The sequence below is a fragment of the Typopeltis vanoorti genome, chromosome 1 (assembly GCF_054136105.1).
Source record: "Typopeltis vanoorti isolate ZY-2024b chromosome 1, IOZ_Tvanoo_1.0, whole genome shotgun sequence".
Classification (NCBI taxonomy): Eukaryota; Metazoa; Arthropoda; class Arachnida; order Uropygi; family Thelyphonidae; genus Typopeltis; species Typopeltis vanoorti.
In genome coordinates this window covers 23,507,850-23,531,655 of record NC_143549.1, presented here as the reverse complement: position 1 = coordinate 23,531,655, position 23,806 = coordinate 23,507,850, and the positions used below count along the sequence as shown (strand labels likewise).

The following is a 23,806-nucleotide window of genomic DNA, read 5'->3' as shown; positions in this document are numbered from 1 at the left end:
TAAATAAACTCCTTATTTATGTTGTAATGTGGCCTCGATACCGAAAACTTCCCACAGATTGCAATAACAATTTTGGCGTGAAAATCAACAATAAAAAAATACTATGAAAGAAGGGAGAAAACATTGAAAACCTCAGCTGCATCCTGAAGAAGATTATATACAAGTAAAGCATTTCAACTATTTAGGCTCGGGTTTTAGTGAAGATAGCGGGGTAAATGTGGAAAACAGAATAAGCAAAACTGGTAAGGAGTAAATTGAATAAATTTATATGGAATAAGAGAGTAATCGTTCAAAACACTAAATAGTTTATACAAAACATTATTCAAATCAATTTTGATTTAAGGATTTGAGTTCTGTAGTAGCAAAACAGTTCGTCAAATACTAGAGACCCCGGATAATAAAATTCAGAGGAAAATCTTTTTTTTTTTCCCCTCTGGAAAACTGACTAGACAGATGGCATCAATGGCAGAATCATTAAAAATAAAGCTATCGGGAAGGAACTTAGGAATGTTAGAGCAGAGTTAATGATCACTTAAACTGAATGTAAGAGGAATGATTAGCAAAGCATATGTTTCATAGGAAAAAGACTCAGAGAAAGAACATCAAGGTGGATTGCTGCAGTTAAGTTAGATGTTCCTTAGTGGAAGATTAATTTCATTGCCAGGTGTGACACCACCTCCTTGCTTAACGGAGGCTTGAAATGGCTCGAAAAAAAGCTCCATACTTGGTCTCTAAAGCAGAGTTTCCAGACTATGTAAAAGATAACATAACTTAAAAATATATATAAAAATAGGAAAAAAAATCGTGAACACACCTATGTTCACGATTTAAAAAAAATGTACTATAGGCTTGCAAATAGCCTTTATTGAGTGGGAGCAATATAAAAACCAGAAATATAAAAGGTGACAATACTGTAGTTCTGAAATGGAGAACATATAGAAAGTAAAGCATTGCGGCTATTTATTATTAACATCCGACTTCCATGGAGTCAGAGACTCATCGTGGGAGATGCACGTTATTGTACAAATTGCTCATCCAACCATGCTTTAAAATGATTCACTGTGTCTACATTCACAGCACACTCAAGCAATGCATTCTGCTCTCCATGCAAAGAACCCTTTCCTCACTCCTCTGCTCACAGCCTCTTTATGCAGTGTCTAGCAATAGCCTCTTGTTCTACACCTCTCCCTCCCTCTTATGAAAAATCTTTTACATGTCAACCTCTGATAGTAACACCTAACTAGCTTATGTCTCAATCATATCCCCCCCCCTCTTCCTCCTATTCACAAGGCTTTGCAGTTTACATTCTCTCACTCTGTCCTCGTATTCCACATTCCAAAAATCTTCTCTGGACCCCTTTCCAACATTTCATTGTCACCACGAAAACCCAGCGACCAGATCTGTGCACAATAAACCATATGAGGCTCGATTGAGTTCTTATACAGTACAGTAGTATCAAAACATCTTTATTTCTGCATGTCGGGGTCCTCTGCATCATTGCCATTATCTGATGTGATGTCTTCTTCACTTGTGCAATGTGGCCCCCTGAATTGCAGGTCCTTGTCCACCACCACCACCCCCAGATATCTCATTTTCCTACTTACCTTTAAAGTTTTTCCACCAATTGTATAGTTTACATCTCATCATTGCTTACCAGATTTCAAAACCTCACACTTTCAACATTGAACTGACAGTTCCACTTAGCTCTTCATTCATGCAATCTATTCAAGTTCACCTTCGATGCCATAACATCTGCTTGACTCTGTACTGCTCTCTCCAATTTTGCATCATCTGCAAATAGCTGCATGTCACTAGTTAAACCCACCCAAATATCATTAACATACAAACTGAACAACAGTGGTCTCAAAACTGACCCCTGCAGTACACCACTAGTAACCTTTCTCTTATTGGATACTGCACCTCCATATACAACTTGCTGATACCTATCTAACAGCCGGTCACTGATCTATCTCAGAAGTCTGTTATCCAATCCCATCTGTTTTAATTTATTTAATAGTTTGTTTTATGGAAGCTTATCAGAAGCTTTAACAAAATCCAAGTACACCACTGTATATGCATCTCCCCTGTCCAAGGTATATTTGTCACCTTGTTATAGTATATAAGTAAGTTAGTAAAACATGATCTCCCCTTAATAAACTCATTCTGATAACTACAAAGAATACTGCTGTTTTCAATGCAATTCTGCATCCTACTTCTTACCAATCTCTCTAGTACCTTCACCACAATTCCAGATATACAGATTGGCCTATAATTTGAAACCACACTCTTATCACCACCTTTATGCAGTGGAACAGTTTTATCTTCTTTCCACTCTCTTGGAATGTGTGCTGTTGTAAGACTTATTTAATAGGCATACCAAAGTTACTGCCAATTCTCTTAAAATGTATGGTGATATGTCATCAAATCCTATCACCTTTTTGACATCAGTTATTTCCTCAAATACCTTCTGCTCACTCACAATTAAACCATTTCCCCTTCCTATGCCCTCTACATTTAAGTTGTTCATGATTCCACTTTGATCAGGATGAAACACTCTTATAAATTGATATCACTGAATACTTCAATGTCTTCTGCAGCATTTACCATCTTACCATTTTCATCCATTAAACTTACCTAAATCAGAATTCATAGCCCTTAAAGAATTAAGATGAGATAAAAACATAGTAATGTTCAAAGCAGATAAAGGAAATACAACAGTAGTTATGAATTCAGACTAATATGCAAGAAAAATGAACAGGCTATTAGAAGATCCTTGATCAAAATGTTACCAAATTGGCCAGAAGAATTTAAAAAAATTACCATCAAAACATTCATTAGTCCCAAGAATTTATGGTGCACCAAAAATACACAAAAAAACATTCTGTTATGGCCAATTGTAGATGGGAGAAATTCCCCAACCTCAAACTTGGCAAAATATCTGTCAAACATGATATCACCACATATAGGATAAAAAACAGAATCATTTGTAAGGAATAGTTTGAATTTCATTGAAAAGGTAAAAGATATAAATATAGAACCTTCATACATCTTAGCAAGTTTGATATAGTCGGGTCTCTTCACCATTGTACCCAGAAATGACATAATGGATCTACTTGTAAATCTTTTCCCACCGGACACTGTAGGACTCTTCAAACACTGCATGGAAAATACTTTTTTTCATATTTCAAGACAAATATTGGAAACAAAAAGGACTTACCATGGGTTACCTCCCTTTCTCCAGCCTTAGCCAATCTGTTTATTGAAAATTTTGAAACTAATGCATTAAAAACCTATCAGAAGAAACTAAAAGTTTGTTACATTGTGTCAGTGATATTTTTGTCATTTAGTTGGGAACAGTTGATTTGCTGATTGCTTTCAAAGATTATCTGAACGACTTGCATCATAATATAAAATTCACTATTGAACTTAGGACAGCACAAAAAATTACCTTGATATCCTTGTCAAAGTAAATGAAGAGGAAAAAAAGGTTATCCCTTTCCCTGTACAGAAAACCTACCACAACAGGAAGATGTTTAAATGCTGCTTCACGCCACCAACCATTGCAAAAGATAGGCATAATTAAAACTTTGAGACAGGGCATACAATATATCAAGCACATCGATTAAAAGGAATGAAGAACTGTACTATCTGAAACAGAACCGAGCACTTAATGGTTTTGAACCCAAGACAATCAGAAAAATTCTTAATACATCTCTTGCAACTCCCTTACTTAAACAATATTTCAAGAATGCAGTCACTGCCTTATATCAAGAATGTCAGAGACAGTGATTGCATCACTCTGCAAGTACAACATAAAAGTGACTTTTTTACCTTTACAAAAAAAAAAAAAAAAAAAAAAAAAAAATCAAGATTCCTGCATCCACCAAAACCTCCCATGAAAAAAAAAACAGATATTTGTGAGATTCATTGCTCTTGTGGCATTAGTTATGTAGGTCAGAAAAGATCCATATGTTTGAACACGTAAACGGAGGGGGGGGGGGAAGCATTCCACATAACTGCTACTGGCCATCAAGTACTCTGGCAACAAACAAAAATGTCATATATTGATAATCCTGAGCATTTGTGAGATGGTTCACAAATACTCAGGATTCATACACAATGCAATAAAAATCAAGGCTTAGTTTTATATCAAGTATGGTCTGCTTTCATCAAAAATTTAACTGCCACAAATCTAGGATATGGCACGTGTGATAGCAACAACTGGCAATATTCCAACATGCATACAGTAACTAATTTATCATTTGTATTCTGGTTTATCAATTATATTTAACAGTTGTGAAGTTATCAAAAACATCTAATATGTATAATTAATTGTTAAGGCTTTTGTTGTGTAAAACTTATGTACCACTACTTGCTTATTTTTAATGAACTCCTTATTTATATTACAATGTGGTCTCAATGCCAAACTTCCCTCTGAACTGCTTAACCACAGGAACCTACATGTTATAGCAATTATTCATTTAAGGAATTCTGCAGACTTCTTACTTTTTTTAGGAGTAAACATTTTCTACACAAAGCAGAGATCAGGTTTAATGTTGCTTCATAACATGATCCATATAGATGATGCATAACAGTAAAGATTGTGAAATAGAACAATGTTGTCTCACTCCAGATTTTATATCAGACCATCTGTCTCCTTCACAATTATGACTGCTGACTTTGAACTCGAACAGACTATATATTGCTAAATATAATATTCCATTTACATCATATAACTATGGCATTTAGAAAAGTTTTTATAGTTTAGTATTTTGTTATATGCCTTTTCTACATCTACAGTTGTTTCTACGATTTCTATGATTTCTCAACTATTTGTCTTGAGTTGACAATCTGATTCTGACAACCTCTATTTGCCTGAATTATGTGCTAATTCTTCTCAAAAGTTCCCTTCCTCGATTTTGTTAGCCTCTTCTCAGGTATGCTTATATAAAAATATTCCTCAACATATCTACTGTAGTAGAATATTCTATGGGACAATATTCACAGATAAGTTTCATTGTCCAATTCCCTATTTTAATGTTTGTACTGAATACTCTAGTTATTCCTTCTTTTTTCTAATCATTATTGACTAAATATAACAGTTGGTAGTTATTTAAAAAAATTGCACTTGTTTTTGTCTTTAAAATGCAGTGCTGTTTCTCGTGTTCTAGTTTCCATTTCCTTAATATACTTGTCATTTTTCTTGCTCAAACTTTATATTTTTTGTACTGCTTTGTGCCTATTAATATAATATTTATCTGCCATAACTTCATCTTGATATGTTTCTCTTCATTGAAGGAATACAGTCTGTCACTGCTTTTACAAATATATCTTATCTTAACTAATTTTGAAACCCTAATTGATCTCTTTGTTTTAGAGTTCTTTCGGCAGTAATATAGCACCTTGTTGACTCTTGAGCCGATCACAATCAATTCGTTTGCTCTTGTGACACCAAGTTGTATGTTGAATGCATAAAATAGTTTAAAAAAAGTCCATCTATTGATCTCTCTCTGTTCCAGGATTATAACTCTTAATCCTTTATACTGATCTGATTTGCAGACTTCTTTGGACGCTGACAAGTATTACTATTTTTTATTTATTTTTTTATTGGATAATAAGTCTGTAATAATTTATCATAGAGAACTCTCCCTCTCTCCTCATTACATTCCCACTTAGATTCATAGTAAAAAAAAAGCTAACATTTTTGCCACTGGATTTGTGTACAAAAAAAAAAAACTAAGCTTTTATTTCAAACAAAACGGATTTGCTCTCTTCATCATTGTTGTAATATCAATGTCTACATTTATATGAAAAACATTAAAATATTTCTTCCAGATATACAGATATGGAAAGTGAAGATTATTCCTTTTATCAAGGGCTTGTTTTTCTATTGGACCATGATGTCAAAGAACTTGGATATGAATTAACGTTTAGTTTAGAGGTTGGTGTTTCTAATTTTGTGTATAGTAATATAGCAGTCTAATAATGAAAATTTGTTATCATTATTATTGCCAGACATCCATAAATCACTCATTGTGAAAAGATTCTCAGTGACATGTATAAATCTCAATGAACTCATTCCCTGTTTGTACACTCCCTGAATGATTGCTGCCTTTTGCACTCTAACATGTTCCATTCAAAAAATCTATCACTTGCTCTGCTCACACTCTTCTATATAAGTTTCTGGAAATGCCTTTTGTTCTATCCTTATTTCCTTTCATTCTATGGAAAATCTCTTCTATGTTAAAATGATAACAAATTCCTCACCAGCTTATGTCACAATCATATTATTATTTATTATTACGAGCAACTCCAAGGAGTCCTTAGACTCATTGAGGGAAGCCTTATACATCATATCAAGAACTATCCAATATTTGTGCAGTATCTTTCATACTTTCTTTGAACTCATTCACAGTCATATACACCCACAACAGACTCTGGCAACTTATTCCACTCATTCACTACTCTCCAAGCCAAAAAACCTAGTTCTATTACCCTCACTAACTACACTTACTCAGTTTTCATGGATGGCCACCTAGTTCTTCCACTACCAGACCTGTTCTGAAAAATTTCCTCTGAATTAACCTTGTAAAAGCCCTCCAGAAATTTGTATGTTCTCAATCGTATCACCCCTTTTCCATCTATTATCGTTACCGTTGTAGTCACTTGCCTCTGGATCCTTTTCACCTCTTCCTCATAATCAAGAAATCCAGGTGACTAGTTCTGAGCATAGTAGTCTCAAGATGGGATCTTATCAAGGCTCGATAAAGAGGAATAATAACTTGCTTGTCTCTGCTCATCAAAGTATTCTTCAGTAACCAAATAACCTGATGACTGCTTTAGCCGCTTTTTTTATATGCTCTCAAAACTTTAGTACCCTATCTCTAACATTTCCAAATCTCTGGCTTCATCAGTGTACTAGGGTACAGTTCTATCAATGTGGTATACAGCACTTTACCACATTAAACTGATATCCATTCTCATTAGCCCAGACTGCCAATCTATCCAAATCATCCTGCAAAATTTTGACATCATGTGCATTCTATATGGCTCTTCCAATAATATTCCAATAACATGAGGTTAATCAGACACAATATATTATTTCAAGATTCCCACAGCTCTCCTAGACTAATTTAAATATTCTTCCGTTCTACACAATGATGTAAATATCATACCTTGCCTTCATTTCTCTCAATGTCAGCACACTCAATACTTTTATTTATTGATACCAGCTGTATCACTCTTTCAGTGCTTTAACTCCAACACCACTATCTCTCTCTCCAGGGAAAGAATCTGCTGCTCACTAACTTAAAGCACTCTCTTACTGTTACTAAAGTTTTCGGGAATGACGTCTTGTTCTATCATAATCCTACCTCACTCAATCCTTGTATTCTCTCTCTCTCTCTGCTCACATTACTATGTTCTTATGGAATATCAGCACTTCACTTGAGAAAGGAATTTGGTATTTATGGGGGTGGGAACTGAAAAGTTCTGATAAATACTTAGAACAAAAATTGTATTAAAGTAACTGATATATAACCACAAGAAAGAACATATCTTAAAACCTTTGCAGTAAGACTCCTTCCTCACAATCAGGGACAGGATCCAAGCTACATTGCTGGTGAAGCATCTGCAGTAACCCTGACAACTTCTGAGTGCATGTATTACTTGCTAAATAGTGGCTCTCTTATGTGGGGGAATCTTTAGCAAATTTCTGTTTGTTAAAAACCTTCTCTCCATTGAGTCTTCCAAATGGGAAGCAATTATGTCAACAATATCACCAAGAAGAGAGTATTCCCCAAAACTCTGTCACCCGGCCTGGTTGGCCGAGTGGTGCATATCCACTCTCCAACCAAAAGGCTGTGGGTTTGAATCCCACTGTTGGCATGGATGTTTGTGATTTTCTGTAAAAATACTAGTGGTGGTGGTCGACTGTGGGTGGCGTTGGTGTAGAGGATGAAGTTAATTGCAGTTGGTGGAGATGGAGAATTATAGACTGGGTACCCTCCTTCGATGAGTCTTTAGACTCCCTGGAGGTGTTATGTAATAATAATAATGATGTGCATAATACTTTTTGCCCTCAAGTTTACCCAATCACTAAACAACTACTTTTGACAGTAGATAATACTATATGTTCATGACTTCACAATTCATTGTCATTCTTTGAGCAGTGATAGTCATTGAAACCATCTTCAACAAATAGTTGAACATATTTCATCGACTCTTAGCAGTAGATTCAGATTTTCAGCAGTAAGAAGTGTCTGTGTACACTTCTACACAACATTCTTCACCTACATCCAGAATTAAGAATGATAAGTATTATCATGGTAGCAACAGAAGCTAAGTTCTTAGGACCTTTTTTTTTTCACTAGAAACGTACATCTGCTCTCTTGCACTTTACCTTTACTAGCGCACATGTATCAACTAAGGGAAAAGTGCAAGAGAGAGAGAGAGCACTGACTGTCTTTTGCACTATATTCTGAATGGAGAGGGAGGAGGGGATTGCTTTTTTTTTTTTTTTTTTTTTTTCATGCATTTGTGCATTCAGAGTTTGATTATAATTGGTTGCAAGTCTATGGTTCTGCATGGGAGAGTACCCTGCAGTTGTTGAATCCTATCCATCATCAGGATATACAACTTGCTGCTGGTTCATTTCACTCATTGCCCATCCAAAGACTTTATATTGGAGCAAAGAAGTCTGATCTGCCTATTTCCATTATGGTAATAGGTATATCTTAACTGTACTGCATCCCAAAAATATTCTCATTCTAAGCATTCTACATGGGCTATTTCTTTCTCATATTGAAAGTTCAGTATTGCACACATTCACCAATTTGATATACATTTGAGATTATGCAAGCTGTTGGCATGAATGCTTTCAACATCCTGCAATACACATTATATATTCCTCAACAGCAGAACACAACCATCATACAGCCTATTGCTGTGCTAGCTGAGGAAAGTTCATACTCCATCATTCTGCTGTAGAAATCAGAGTAGTCTTATTTCTTACTCTTGTTGTTTTATGATTGGATGGTTTGAGATCTGAGGCCTTTGTTGGTTGTGTTATGCTGCTCTTTTTTTCTGACCATTGTATCTAGAAGTGGCATCACATGTCCATTTCAGTTGGGTGTGCTGTTGTGGGTTATGCAACCTGAGCTACAAAATTTATATCAGTTTGACCATATGATTACACTTTTGCGGCATGTATGAAAGTTTTAAGAGTGCATAGTGCACTCTTAAAACTACTAGAATGCTAAGAATTTGGCTCATTGTGCCATCTGTACATCATCAGTGCTCACCTTAATTGCTCTAATGCAATTAATTGTAACCAAATCTGCACAAGAGTGAGGAACAATGTGTTTGCTTTAAGATACTGTACATTAGATAACAATAATGAAGGAGAATGCTATATTTGGTTGGTATATTTGAATTACTCTAAGGTGTAAAATTTGGAATAGGAAGACGAGGCTTACCTCCTTTGGCTGTAGTACTGTTTCCTTTTATAAATATGGGCAAAAAAATTATAAATTTATCGAAAATTAGATATTAAAAACTTGTCTATATTATATAAAAACTTGCCTATCATGTCAGTTCATACTTCATGCATGCAAAACAGATGACACTCGGAAAACAAAAAAAACAGCAACTCACGAATGACAACAGTCAATTGGATTGGCTGCCACAATAACCAATCACAGACTAGGTGCTGTCTGAGCTCACCTTACTTTGCCTTCTGATCAGTTTAAAACTACTAGAACTCTAAGAATTTGACTCATTGTGCCATCTGTACATCTTTTCAAAGGGTTCAAAGGTGTATGTAATTTGAACGCATACCTTGGCTATTAATGAGAATGTCATGCAATGTTTACGTTTCAAAGTGTCCTCTTCATGAAGCATTAGTATATTGTGTTTACTTTTAGGACTCATGCAAAGTCTGGAAACAATTAGGAGAGTCTTTAACGAGAATAAATGCAGAATTATAATATCAGCAATATAGCATCGCACACCTAGCACAACCTGAATATTCAAGCCTGGTATCTAGTCAGATTTCCCTCGAATGTAGTAACTATACTTCTGTGCTCTATGCCTTTCAGCTTGCACATGTAAACATAAAAATCTGCTATTAAAAATGTGTGATTTTATATTAGACTCCTGGAGTACTTTACTATCTCTCCTGTGTATAATCCAAATCCATTGCTTTATGACTTTCTACAATTATATCAAATGAGATCCCTCATTTTATGTTCAATTGTACTGTATACCTAGCCACCTTAGAATCAAGGGAAGTGAGACTGCAGCTGCATAAGAGTAGAGTTAACTGATCAATGGCAGGAAGACCTGAGAAATAAAATAAATTGCATGAAATTAAGCCTGAAATAAATCATATGCAGTCTATTATATGTAGAAACAATAAAGGGGGGGGGGATTTTTATTTGCTAAGCTCTGTATAGGTTACATTTATCTTACCCTCCCTGTTTGGGACTTATGACTTGTCTGTGTGAACAATGTAACATTTCTTCTACCATATGCATGTTCTGGTGGAGTGCTAACACATCACTCAAGAGGAATAGTTTGTATTCTGCTTGACATTCAGGCAGATCTTGTCAGACTTGCATAAATTGCATGAAGTTTTTAACATTTTACAGAAAATTTATACAAATGCATTTGATCATAACTGCAATTTATACGTAGGTACATCATTGTTCAAGTAAAAAAAATTTTTTCTTGTACTTAAGACATTTATTTGTCTATTTATTTTTTATTATTATTTGTATCTTTATCTCTTTATCTTTATCTTTATTATTTGTATCACAGTATGACCTATATAACTGTCCTTGCACTAGTAAACCAGAAACCAACTAACCAACCAATGTTTCCTTTCTGTGTTGAAAAAAAGCATCTATTATCTGTTTAAAAAAATAAAAAATATCACTTACTTTCTTCCAGGGAATATTTAATTTTTTTCAAAGTGCATTAACACTGAAAGAAAATTCATATTCCAGATTTCTCTTTCTAACATTAGAAAAAATTTTGTCCATTCTAAAAGTTAAAAAAAAAAGGGGGGGGGGAATACATTTCCTTCCACTCAGTGATTCAGTTTTTAAATATTTCTCTGGTAGGCACATCTGTTACATAATTCATGAGAAATCATAATGCATGCTTTAATTCCCTCTTTGATCTATAAAAATTTTCCTATGAAGTTTGTACTTAAGCTTTACTTTCCATTTCTTTGTACAGATGGAAAGGAAATTTGTAGAGAATTTTAAATGTCTGATTCCATCTGTATATCATAAGTTCAATCTTATTATTAGAAACTACAAAATATCCAAAAGTTGCTAACTGTAAATATAGCAATTATTGTTTTACTCAATTTTAAATGTATTTAAAATATTTATTTTCAAATTTATTATAGTATAAGTGTAAATGACTATTTTGGTGAAAGAATAAAATATTTCATTATAGGTACAAGAATTTGGAGTAACAGAGATTAGGGACTTAAAATCCAATGGCCGCAACATTGTAGTTACAGAAGAAAACAAACAAGAGTATGTAAAATTTGTTTGTCAAGAAAAGATGACAGGTGCAATTCGTAAGCAACTAAATGCATTTTTGGAAGGTTTCTATGAAATCATTCCAAAACGTTTAATCTCCATCTTCAATGAACAGGAATTGGAATTATTAATATCTGGTTTGCCCAATATTGATATTGATGACCTAAAATCTAATACAGAGTATCATAAATATCAACCTACCTCACTTCAGGTAGGTGATCTTTAATATAAGAAATCTGCACTGTATATTCCTTCTGTAGACAAGATGGGAAAACATAAAAAAATTAATTAAATATAATTTTGGGAATTATGTTTAAATACAAGACTCTTTTATAATGTGTAACAGCCACAAAATATAAAGTTTATATGAACGAGAAAAAATATACAATGGATGCCAAAATAAACTAAAAGTAATTAAAGAAACTTTATTACTAACTTAAGTGACAATAAGTTAATTTATAATGAAATTCTTTTTAAGATTCAATGGTTTTGGAGAGCATTGCGGTCATTTGACCAGGCCGATCGTGCCAATTTTCTTCAGTTTGTTACTGGGACCTCTAAAGTACCTTTACAAGGATTTGCTGCCCTTGAAGGAATGAATGGTATTCAGAAATTCCAGATTCATAGGGATGACCGCTCAACTGATCGCCTTCCTTCAGCACATACATGGCAAGTTTAGTTTTGCAATTATAATTCTGTCAAAACTTAAACATTTTATTTTAGAAATTTTATACTAGATAATACACGAGAGGCTTTCCTAAAGTATTGCCTCCCTGTTCATAGTAAGTGTCTTGATTATGTTTTGTTCATTTATCACTCATTTATCACTCACTCCAATGCAGTTTAGTAAAATGTAGTCAATGAACAAATAAGCTAAATTTCTGTTGTGGATGAAGTGGATTAAGCTTTTAATTTTTAATCAGACTAGACATATCTCAAGAATTGTAAATGAACAGGTCGAAGCATAGATGAAAAAGTGGTCTTGAAAACAACTTGAAGTGTGTAAAACAGCATGTATTAATCAAATTTTTGATTCACAAAAATGTGAATGCCATTTTAATTCACTGTCAGTTATAAGGTTTTTTAATGGTAAAAGTACTCTATATGAGTACTGTATATTATAGGGCATGAAGAACTAGCAATGGCAGAGTTGACAGTAATTACTGACCATTCATTAAGTCACTGGCCAAACTACAACTGGTGATTTCCATAAGCAGAAATCTGTGGTGAACTCTGAGTAGTTAATCATGTTCTCTGATTAATCCCCAGAGTTCATTATGCAAAATTCTACGTTTGTTTAATTAAACTCCTTATTAAATCCTGTCTGCTGCGCAGTTGCAACAATATGTGTTTATCTTACTTAAATCTTTTATTAAGTCTTTCTTAAACACTTTATACTATTCAATTCTTGTTAAGTCTATTATTAAATCTATGTTATCTCATTTAAGCTTGTCTTCTTAACTTTGATTACTCTTATCCGTTTGGCCACAAATATTGAAGCTCACAGAACAAAGAAATTGCCTCAGGCTGTGTCACTGTATATCTTTTTTATTCTTACTGAAGTCTTTTCATGACACCAAATGATACATAATTTCAGAATGCGATTGAAACATTACATTTTTGCATTTACATCTAGTATCTTGAACTTTGAATATATAACCAAATGCATGACTTTGAGATCAGCCACTATTCTCTGTATGACTATATAATAAAGAGTATTACCCAACAGTGCTTATGCCATTTTCAATCTTTCTTCTAATTCTTTTGTTAACTTCTATAGAATACAAGTAAACAGTTCCTCTGCTCTCTAATCAGTAAGTTTTGGGTTTTGTAATCCCACTACAGCTATAAATGTCTCCTAGTTAGAAGGTGAGTTTCATTGTCCAATGGGAGATTTCCTTTCCCTCCTCCCCCTATATACACACACTTATTTATGGCATAGAATGGCTTGAAATAGTTCCTCATTTGAGCTGTGAGCAGGGTTTCCAGATAATCTAAGTCATCTGCAATAGTGATATATGATAGGTTTACAATCTCTCACAGAAGGGATTCACATAATCCAACCAGAATAAATATTTTATATCCACTTAACCAGCATATGTGGCTTAAATACAAAAATAAATTATATATGCAAGTACTTATGGACATTCAGCCATAATAATACTCATCTTTATTATCTAAATTACACTTACTTTCCTTTCTTTTAGTGTTGCACAGTGATCATTTTAGAAATTATGCGCTTTACAACTGTGTTATAAATAACTATTTTAATTTCCCGACGTTTCAACCTTCATAATAAGGTCATCATCCGGAGTATATTCAAGAGCAAGCTGAGTTAGATTTCACACAGTAAGCTAAAGAAACAATGATTTGATCACCTGTTATTCTATTGGCATGGTCTCTAGTGGAAAAAAATATATATAAGTACTTGTAAATTAATTAATTATTTAGAACTACATCAAAGCTAAATTCTATTTAAGATAACATGAGAGAAACATTCTTTCCTATAGATAGTTTTCTTACAGTAACAACAATGTCCTATTTTTAACATTACAGTTGTTATATTAGATTTAGGATTCTGGATTATCTACAGTCCTGTTTATAGTTAACTTTTAGGGAGAAAGGTTCCATGGGTAGAACATGTGCCTTCCATATGCTTGGGATTTTTAGATCATCATTATTGTTCAGATTGGGATGATTGATAAGAATCTCACAGGCTTCCTTAAATTTACGTTCATACCATGTTTTAGTGTGATGTAAACAACTAAGTGTTCAGGGCATGATCAAAAAAGGTTAGCTTCATCATAGTTATTATATTTAATGTGTTGTTTATGTTCTTTTTGTCTGATAGGAATTATGCCCTGTTTCCCCTATATATGGTAGATTACAGGTGCAATAAATACGGTATACTCCAGGGCAGACCAGCAGAGGGAGTTGTCTTTGGATGAGTTGAGTAAGCTTTTTAATTTTGCAGGAGACTTAAAGGTGGCTTTGAGGTTGTATTTCTGTAGTATTCTGTTTATTTTATCTGATGTCCCTTTAATGTAAGGAATGGTTATAGTTTTATTGTAGTCTGGTTTATCTTTGTTTTTTATTGAGGTCTTGTAGAGAATTTTGTTAATAGTGTTTTGGCTGCAACCATTTTTTAGAAAGGTATTGCTGATAACTTTAAATTCATCTTTGCATTTGTTCATTGGAGCAGATATTCAAAGCCCTGTTTTTTAAGAGTATTAATGACAACTAGTTTTTTTGTTGGTGGTGGTAGGAGTTTATGTGCATATATTGGCCAGTGTGTGTCGGTTTCTGGTAAACAGTAAAGGAAAGACTGCCAGAAGGAAGAAGTGTGACAAGTGTATCTAGAAACAGAAGCGTAGTATTCTGTTTTTCAATCTCAATTGTGAGCTATATGTGTTTGTGTTGTTTGTTAGGGCTAAGGAAAGTGTGACGGCCATGGGGCCAGATCGTGAAAACATCGTCAACGTATCTAAGCCAGACTTCGGGTTTTAAAGGAGAGGAATCTAGGGCATGTTGCTCAACATGTTCCATATAAAAGTTAGCAATAGGGGAGGATAATGGTGAGCCCATAGCTGTGCCTTCTTTTTGTAGGTAGAAAGCGTTTTGCCATACAAAATAACCAGAACGTAATACATGCTCAAAGAGTGCCATGATATCTGGAGGGAATTTGTTCTGTAAAAGAAGGATTGTGTCATTGATTGGGACATTCGTAAAGAGGGCAGAGATGTCAAAACTGAATAATAAATTATTATTTTTTTCTAATGTAATGTCTTTGATTATGTTTTGGAAGTGTTGTGTGTTTCTGGTATAGGAGGGGGAATGACCTACCAACTCCTTGAGTGGTGCCGCTAATTTCTTGGCTAGGTGATAACTCGGGCTGCCTATACCTTTCACTATCAGCCGGAGTGGTGTATTATCTTTGGTAGACTGTAAATTCTCAGGGAATGAGCATAGTCGAAACGTTGGGAAATTAAAATAGTTATTTATAACAGAGTTGTAAAGTCCATAATTTCTAAAATGAACACTTTCCTTCTGTCTAAAGTGTGGTACATTGTAAAAATGAGTAATGGTTTAATACAAGTAAAAAATATTCATTGTCTCTAAATTTCACTGCTTGTTACAATGATATAAGAGAGATTATGATAAGGACAAACAGTAAAAAAGCAACATTTAAAAAGATAGTGATACATGCTTTGCAGCATATGTTTATTATTCAAATCAAGTCTCAAGATTTGAATAATAAATCTTCAGCTGCATGAGAAAGAAAACCTGCCATTAGCATTGAAGGAAACAGTGAACAGTTGGCTGTAATTTCTGTCCAACACTATTCCCACACCTATCATACCCAGAGGGCTCTACTGCATCATCACCCACAGAAAAAGTCAATCTTCTGGCTTCAAATGCATGCATAACTGATGATGGTAAATGTCCCCCCAACCATTCCAGACACCCAACATACAATTTCCCCTATCCTTTTGCCAGGATGAGATTAGAAAAATACTGTCCAAATTAGACACAAAAAAGCCTCCTGGTCCCGATGGCATTCCCCCAATTGTTCTGAAAGTTTGTACTCCAGAACTGACCCTATCCTATGTCACCTATACTCCACTGGAATCTATCCCACAAACTGGAAATTGGCCTATATTCAGCCCATTCCCAAGAAGGGTGACAAGTCGCTGCCATCCAATTATCGCCTTATCTCGCTTACCTCAGTCCTGTCAAAAGTAATGGAAAAAATCATCAATTCCCAACTCCTACACTATCTTGAAGACACTCACCAAATAAATGACCATCAGTATGGATTCTGCCACTGCTGATCAATGCGAGATCTACTCGCATACGTCACCCATATCTGGACAAATGCTATGGAGAGGTTTGGTGAATCTCAAGTGGTTGCACTAGATATCTCCAAAGCCTTTGACCGGGTCTGGCACAAAGGTCTACTAGGCAAACTACCAGTTGGATTGCCAACTGTCTGTCTGGATGCACACTGTGTGTGATGGTGGATGGCTCCCTATCCTCTCACCACTCAATTAATGCTGGGGCCCCACAAGGTTCTATTCTCTCACCAACCCTCTTCCTCCTATATATCAATGACCTACTGCAATTGACCTCCAACCCAATACACAGCTTTGCAGATGACAGCACACTTCACTACTTGCTTGCATTTGATAAGCCTTACCTTTCACGACTCACCTCAACCTACAGAGCATCAACCACCACCACCCTCAACTCCAATCTCCAAGCCATCCTACAATGGGGTTTCGGATAACCTCATAAATTTCAACGCCAATAAAACCCAGTTCTGTAATTGACCTCCAACCCAATACACAGCTTTGCAGATGACAGCACGCTTCACTCCTTGCTTGCATTTGATAAGCCTTACCCTTCACAACTCAACTCTGATCTCCAAGCCATCCTACAATGGGTTTCAGATAACCTCATAAATTTCAATGCCAATAAAACCCAGTTCTGTACTATTTCCCATAAAAAAGAACCGTTTTTCCCCAGGATCCTTTTTGCTGATACCCAAATTTCCAGACAGTCTGAGATCTCACTCCTTGGAATTGCTCTCACATCATACCTCTCCTGGCATAAACATATCACAACCATTGCATCCTCAGCCTCAAAAAAAACTATGATTTCTCTTTCGCTCAAGACGTTACTTCACCCCCGAACAGCTACTACTAATATCATATAAATCACAAATCCGCCCAGCTATTGAACACTGCTCCCACATATGGGGTGGGATCCCTAAAAGCTCTCTCTCAAAATGCTTGACTCAATACAGAGGAGAGCAATTAGAATTATCAGTGATCCATCCCTTACTAACTCTCTCTCCCCCCACTTTCACACAGACGTATGGTCTCTGCAGTATGTATATTCTACAAATATTTCCATGGGAAATGCTCATCTGAAATAACTTCATTAATTCCTCCGCTCAGTACAAAGCTCATTGGAATACATGCAGCTGCTGCACAACATCCCTTCACATTACATCTAGAAACAAACAGAACAAGTTTCTTTTCCTCTTCCTTCATCCCTGCAACTGCTGCACTGTGGAACAGTCTCTCACCTGTTGTGTTCCCCAAGGAATACAATTTAAAGTCATTCAAATCAAATGTAAACAAATTCCTCCTTTCCCAACCCACTAATCATACACGGTACTAATGTACCATAGGTTGACCAACTAACTCCTGTGTATGGGGCCCAACATAAAAAAAACAAAAAAAAGTGAAACTTCCTACATTATATACTCATAACAAGTATATAATGCAAGAAGTATATGCATCATATACAGGATGGTTCAAAATTCCACGTACAAACTTTGAGGGAGGTAGAGAACATCAAAATCAACCATATTCACATAGGAAAGCATGACTAGAAATGCTACCGGAAGGTATTAACAGGGCACAAAGATACGGAAATAACACAAGGTAGTAAGTAGTGTAAAAAAAAACTTTATTAGGCATAACTGAACAGTTCAATAGTAGTTGGATACATAATATGGTAAACGAGGTGCATGTCTGCCATCTTAGCGTTCGTAAAACGACGCATGTTCTTTGTACAACTTCGAAAGCTGGAATGAGGGAGCCCCAATTACTCACCTGGAGTGCTGCTGAACAGCGCCACCTATCACTTTTGGGTGGCATTTCCAGTCATGCTTTCCTATGTGAATATGATTGATTTTGATGTTCTCTACCTCCCATCAAAGTTTGTATATGGAATTTTGAACCACCCTGTATATTAACTTCAGGTAGCTTGCACCTGAACACAAAAGAAAACTGCTACCAAAAATGTATTATTTATATAGATTCATTGAGTATTTTTACTGTGTTGTGAATGGAGAACCTGTGGAACAAGTAAAACATTTCAGCTACTTAGGCACAATTTTTACTGAAGATGGTAAACTAAATATAGAAATAGACAACAGAATCAGCAAAGCTGGTATCGTGGGAAGTCAATTGAATAAATTCATATGGAATAAGAAAGAAATTAGTTGGAACACTAAATTAGCTGTATACAAGACTGTGTTCAAACCAATTTTAACTTATGGATCTGAGAGCTGGGTCAGAAGTAAAACACTTGACCAAAGACTAGAGACCGCAGATATGAGAGTCCTGAGAAAGATTAGAGGCGTGAACAGATGGCATCAATGGCAATATCATATTAAAAATGAGGATATTAGGAAAGAACTTGACATTGTCAGCATCCAGGAATGCGTTAGCAGAGCTAATCTCAGATGGTATGGTCACTTAAATAGAATGGGAGAGGAAAGATTAGCAAAACAAGTGTTCTCTGCCAGTTTGGCAGGAAAACGACCCAGAGGAAGACCAAGATATAGGTGGATAGATACGGTACAAAGTGCCTTAGACGATAGAAATATAAGATCTGATAATGTTGGAGTCTTGACAAGTAACAGACTGATTTGGAGGAAAATTGTAGATAGGAAGTTAGTAATGATGTAATTTTTTCATGTAGTACTGTCATATCCTGTACACCCCTTGAGGGTACATGGCAGGAATTTGATGATGATGAGTATTTTTACAGGCCATCTCCTCTCCTGTCTGCAGTCCACATCCAGTGCATTTTTGATATTCTGCAATTATTGTATAAAATGAAAACTCTTCATTTTAGGTCTTACCAAAAGAGAGAGTGGTCTCTTTTAGCAAGACCTCTTAGACCAAACAGTGTTGTTGGTACCAGAAACAGCTTCAAGGCCAAACCAGGGAAAAACAGGACTATACCATCACACTGCCACTTTGGAATTTCATAGTCTGGATTATGCATTCTGGTAAGAGATGGTCACCTGACATCTGTCATTCCCACAACCGTCCATCTGCTTGGTAGAGGGTGTGTTGTGATTCATTGCTCCATAACACAGTTTTCCAAACTTCCACATCCCACTGTACATGATCTTTGCACCACTGGAGATTATTCTGCATACTTATAATGGTAATGTGGAGTTTGCAGATTCATGTTCCATTTGGTGCCCGCAACTCCACCAATGTGTCAGCCGATGAATGGTAATTTTTACATACTATCCTTCATAGCACCCTATTTTCACATTCAGTGAGTGTGGTGAGTCATCCACTGTAGATAACATTTGCATTTCACTTCTTGTGCTTCCATCTCAGTATCACTTGATTGTTGACCTGGAATTTGTGGAACAGATAGGCCTGCAACATGGTTTCTATCACGATGCCTCTTTCAGTCAGTTCCATTAGTTCCCTTCTTGCAGCCATTTCACCCAGACAAAATTGTACTGACTTGAGGGCATCGATTCCTTCAATGTATACTGACTAGAAGCACGTGACTCGTTACATGGCATGATGCACCTTGCCCATGAGGATATCAGTTGGCTTGCTTCTAAGCACTGTATATATTGTATTTTTGATTCATTTTTTGTTACCTGGTCTGGAAATCCTGCTCTTTAGACCAAACATGGAACTCTTTCAAGCCACTTCAAGATTCTAGTAAGCGGACAGTGGTATCACTCTAAGTAAAGAAATTCATTCCTCACCTAAAGAAATTGCATACATACAAAACATTAAATGCCTATAATGTAATGGCATTTGAGGCTACTGCCTGTTAGTCAGATTCAGCCAACCAAGCTAGCAAAATTGCATATGATGAAGTCTGAAATTAGGAATTACCAGTGGAGTCAATGTAGAAACAGAAAATTGGAAGTTGTTCTTGCTAGGCTACACATAATTCTGTCATCTTACATATGCTGACTGTTGACAGCTGATGATCCAACCTGTGTGAACAGTGAAACAAGTCTTACCATTTGCTTTGTTTTGGTGGAGTTCTGTCACTTCATTCAAGAAAGGAATGTAATTTTCATTAATCATGGCTGAGCCAATTTCACTTTTAGGGATCTTTTCAGACTCAGATAAAATTGTATAAAGTTTTAAAATTTGCAAATGAATTAATTTATATAAATATTTGATTGTAAATGTAATGTATATATACATATAAGATTGATCTTTTTTTTTTTTTAATGTAACATCTAATTTACTTATTTTTTGCATTTTCCCCCTCTCATTTGATTTTTATTTAATCTTGTTTATCGTATATTTTATTTTACTTATTATTTAATAGTTTATTTCAAATGTGAAAAGGCGGCTGAAGTAAATGATATTATTATGATTCAGGCATCCATGGAGTCAAAAGACTCATCGTGGGAAGTCCTTTCTAGGAAACATCAAGTCTATCCTATCCCTCCTTGAACTCGCTGACCATTCTTGCTCACAGCTTCCTTTCATACTTTCCCGGGGTGGCCCCTTGTCACGACTCCTTCCTGCTGCTCACCAAGTAAAAGAACTCCCCAGTGTTCACCCTGTAACTGCCTCTCAGCAGTTTAAAAGTCTATCATATCTCCTTCTTCTATCCACCAAATACTGCAATCCACATTCCCTCAGCTGATCCTCTTAATTAACATTATACAGTCCTGAAACCATCTTTGTTATCTGCCTCTGCACCCTCTCCACAGTTAATTTATCCCCTTCAAATCCTGGAGGACCAAACCTGAGAACAGTAGTCCTAGTGTGGTCTGATCAGGGTCTTATATAACAGTGGTAACTCTTCTATCTCTGCAGGTTAGCACCCTTCCCAGTATTGCAACAATCCTCTGGGTTACAATAATATTAATAAATTTAGTTTAATCCTTTATCCAAGTGTGAGCAAACAAAGTTTGTGCCTGAAAGTATCTTCAGGACTGGGATAAGGTGGTACAACACCAGGCAACTCCTTGCAAAGGTGGTGCAAGCTAATATCACTGCTATTTCTGTATCTCCCATAATGCCAAACACATCTCCTTGTGGATATGTATAATGTTATGCATTAAGGGAAGGGCCACTACCCAGACTAGTTTCGACCTTTATTGGGGTCTCTTCAGTGGGAGCCAGGCCCAAGTGGAGATACCAGGCAGAAGCATTAGCAAGGTCATCTCTACCTATAGGAGTTGCCAAATGGTGCCACCTTTTTATTAAATTACTCTGGATTTAGAGAAAGATGTTGAAAGTTTATTTAAATTGAAAGTTGAAAGGATAGGTAGAGATGACCTTGCTAATGCTTCTGCCTAGTATCTCCACTTGGGCCTGGCTCCCACTGAAGAGAACTCAATAAAGGTCGAAACTAGTCTGGGTAGTGGCCCTTTCCTTAATGCATAACATTATACATATCCGCAAGGAGATGTGTTTTGCATTATGGGAGATACTGAGATAGCAGTGATGTTAGCTTGCTCCACCTTTGCAACGAGTTGCCCGGTGTTGTACCACCTTATCTCAGTCCTGAAGATACTTTCAGGCACAAACTTTGTTTGCTCACACTTGGATAAAGGATTAAACTAAATTTATTAATATTATAGTCTAACCATGTGAAAAATAAACTTTCAACCTCTGGGTTACCTTCACCACCTTTGCAATGTCTCCCCTACTTTCTCCAGTGCAACTCCTCCTATCGAGTATGCAGCATCCCATCGATGTATCCCAAACTTCAAGACTTTACATTTTGCTACATTAAACCGACCCCCATTCATTTGCCCATCTGTCCAGTTTATTCAAATTCTCTTGCAGGGCTGTCACATCTACACTATTTTAATAACCCTTCCTTGCTTCATATCATCTGCAAACAACTGAATATCCCCTTGCAATCCACTGACAATGCTGAGTTCTCCCCATGACCTTTTAAATAGGCAAACTGCCCAGCTGATTAATGTTGTGAATTGACATTGCTAAATAATGAGCAAGAATGGAAAAATAATTTAAGACATTTTTTAATTAATTTGATACCAATCGGAAGCAGAAGAAGACAAATCGGGATCTCGAATAAAACGTATCGGTTGCAAAGAAGATCTTTTACGAAAGAGACATAATTTTGATGTTCGAAAGAAATGAATTAAGAGAATTCGAATCGAAGGCAAAAATAGATGTTAAAAATCTAAATTTATTTTTCTTAATAATGGTTTTTGCCCGAAGATCGCGAGTCAAGTATTTAATATTTTATTTTATAATAAATTTAGTTTAACACTTTAATTCAAGTGTGAGCAAACAAAGTTTGCGCCTGAAAGTATCTTCAGGACTGGGATAAGGTGGTACAACACCAGGGAAACTCATTGCAGAGGTGGAGCAAGCTACCAACACTCCTATCTCATTATCTCCTATAATGCAAAACACATTTCCTTGCGGATATGTATAATGTTATGCATTAAGGGAAGGGCCACTACCCAGACTAGTTTCGACCTTTATTGAGGTCTCTTCAGTGGGAGCCAGGCCCAAGTGGAGATACCAGGCAGAAGCATTAGCAGGTCATCTCTACCTATAGGAGTTGCCAAATGGTGTGCCACCCTTTTTTATAATAAATTACTCTGGATTTAGAGAAAGATGTTGAAAGTTTATTTTTCACTTGGTTAGAGTATAATAAATTTAGTTTAATCCTTTATCCAAGTGTGAGCAAACAAAGTTTGCGCCTGAAAGTATCTTCAGGACTGGGGTAAGGTGGTACAACACCAGGGAAACTCATTGCAGAGGTGGAGCAAGCTACCAACACTCCTATCTCATTATCTCCTATAATGCAAAACACATTTCCTTGCGGATATGTATAATGTTATGCATTAAGGGAAGGGCCACTACCCAGACTAGTTTCGACCTTTATTGAGGTCTCTTCAGTGGGAGCCAGGCCCAAGTGGAGATACCAGGCAGAAGCATTAGCAGGTCATCTCTACCTATAGGAGTTGCCAAATGGTGTGCCACCCTTTTTTATAATAAATTACTCTGGATTTAGAGAAAGATGTTGAAAGTTTATTTTTCACTTGGTTAGAGTATAATAAATTTAGTTTAATCCTTTATCCAAGTGTGAGCAAACAAAGTTTGCGCCTGAAAGTATCTTCAGGACTGGGGTAAGGTGGTACAACACCGGGACAACTTGTTGTAAAGGTGGAGCAAGCTACCAACACTCCTGTCTCAGTATTGCCCATCAAATATAGTTGTGATCTCGGGAAATTCTTGAAACTCTCAAGGACTATGACGTCAGTCTCGAGTGGTACCAATTCCCATTCCTAGTAATTAATACTTATAAATAGTAAAATTGCGACATAACGCACATCATGTTTCTCAGGTAGTACTGTCAGTGCACAATTCAGCGATTTGTTTTGATTAATTTAATAACCATCATTTTTATTTTGGTTATTAAATTAATCAAAACAAATCACTGAGAAATGGTTGAGAAAAATT

The 23,806-nt window shown here is 35.9% G+C and overlaps 1 protein-coding gene across 1 annotated transcript in view; it reads left to right on the top strand.

The window, feature by feature from the left end:
* HUWE1 (HECT, UBA and WWE domain containing E3 ubiquitin protein ligase 1) overlaps nt 1-23,806 on the top strand; it is a 1,068,888-nt gene that overhangs the window by 954,959 nt on the left and 90,123 nt on the right. Inside the window, exons 83-85 of the mRNA XM_090396304.1 lie at nt 5,836-5,941; nt 11,467-11,766; nt 12,034-12,224. Of these exons, the coding sequence (XP_090252430.1) occupies nt 5,836-5,941; nt 11,467-11,766; nt 12,034-12,224 (597 nt within the window). The remainder of the gene's footprint in view (nt 1-5,835; nt 5,942-11,466; nt 11,767-12,033; nt 12,225-23,806) is intronic.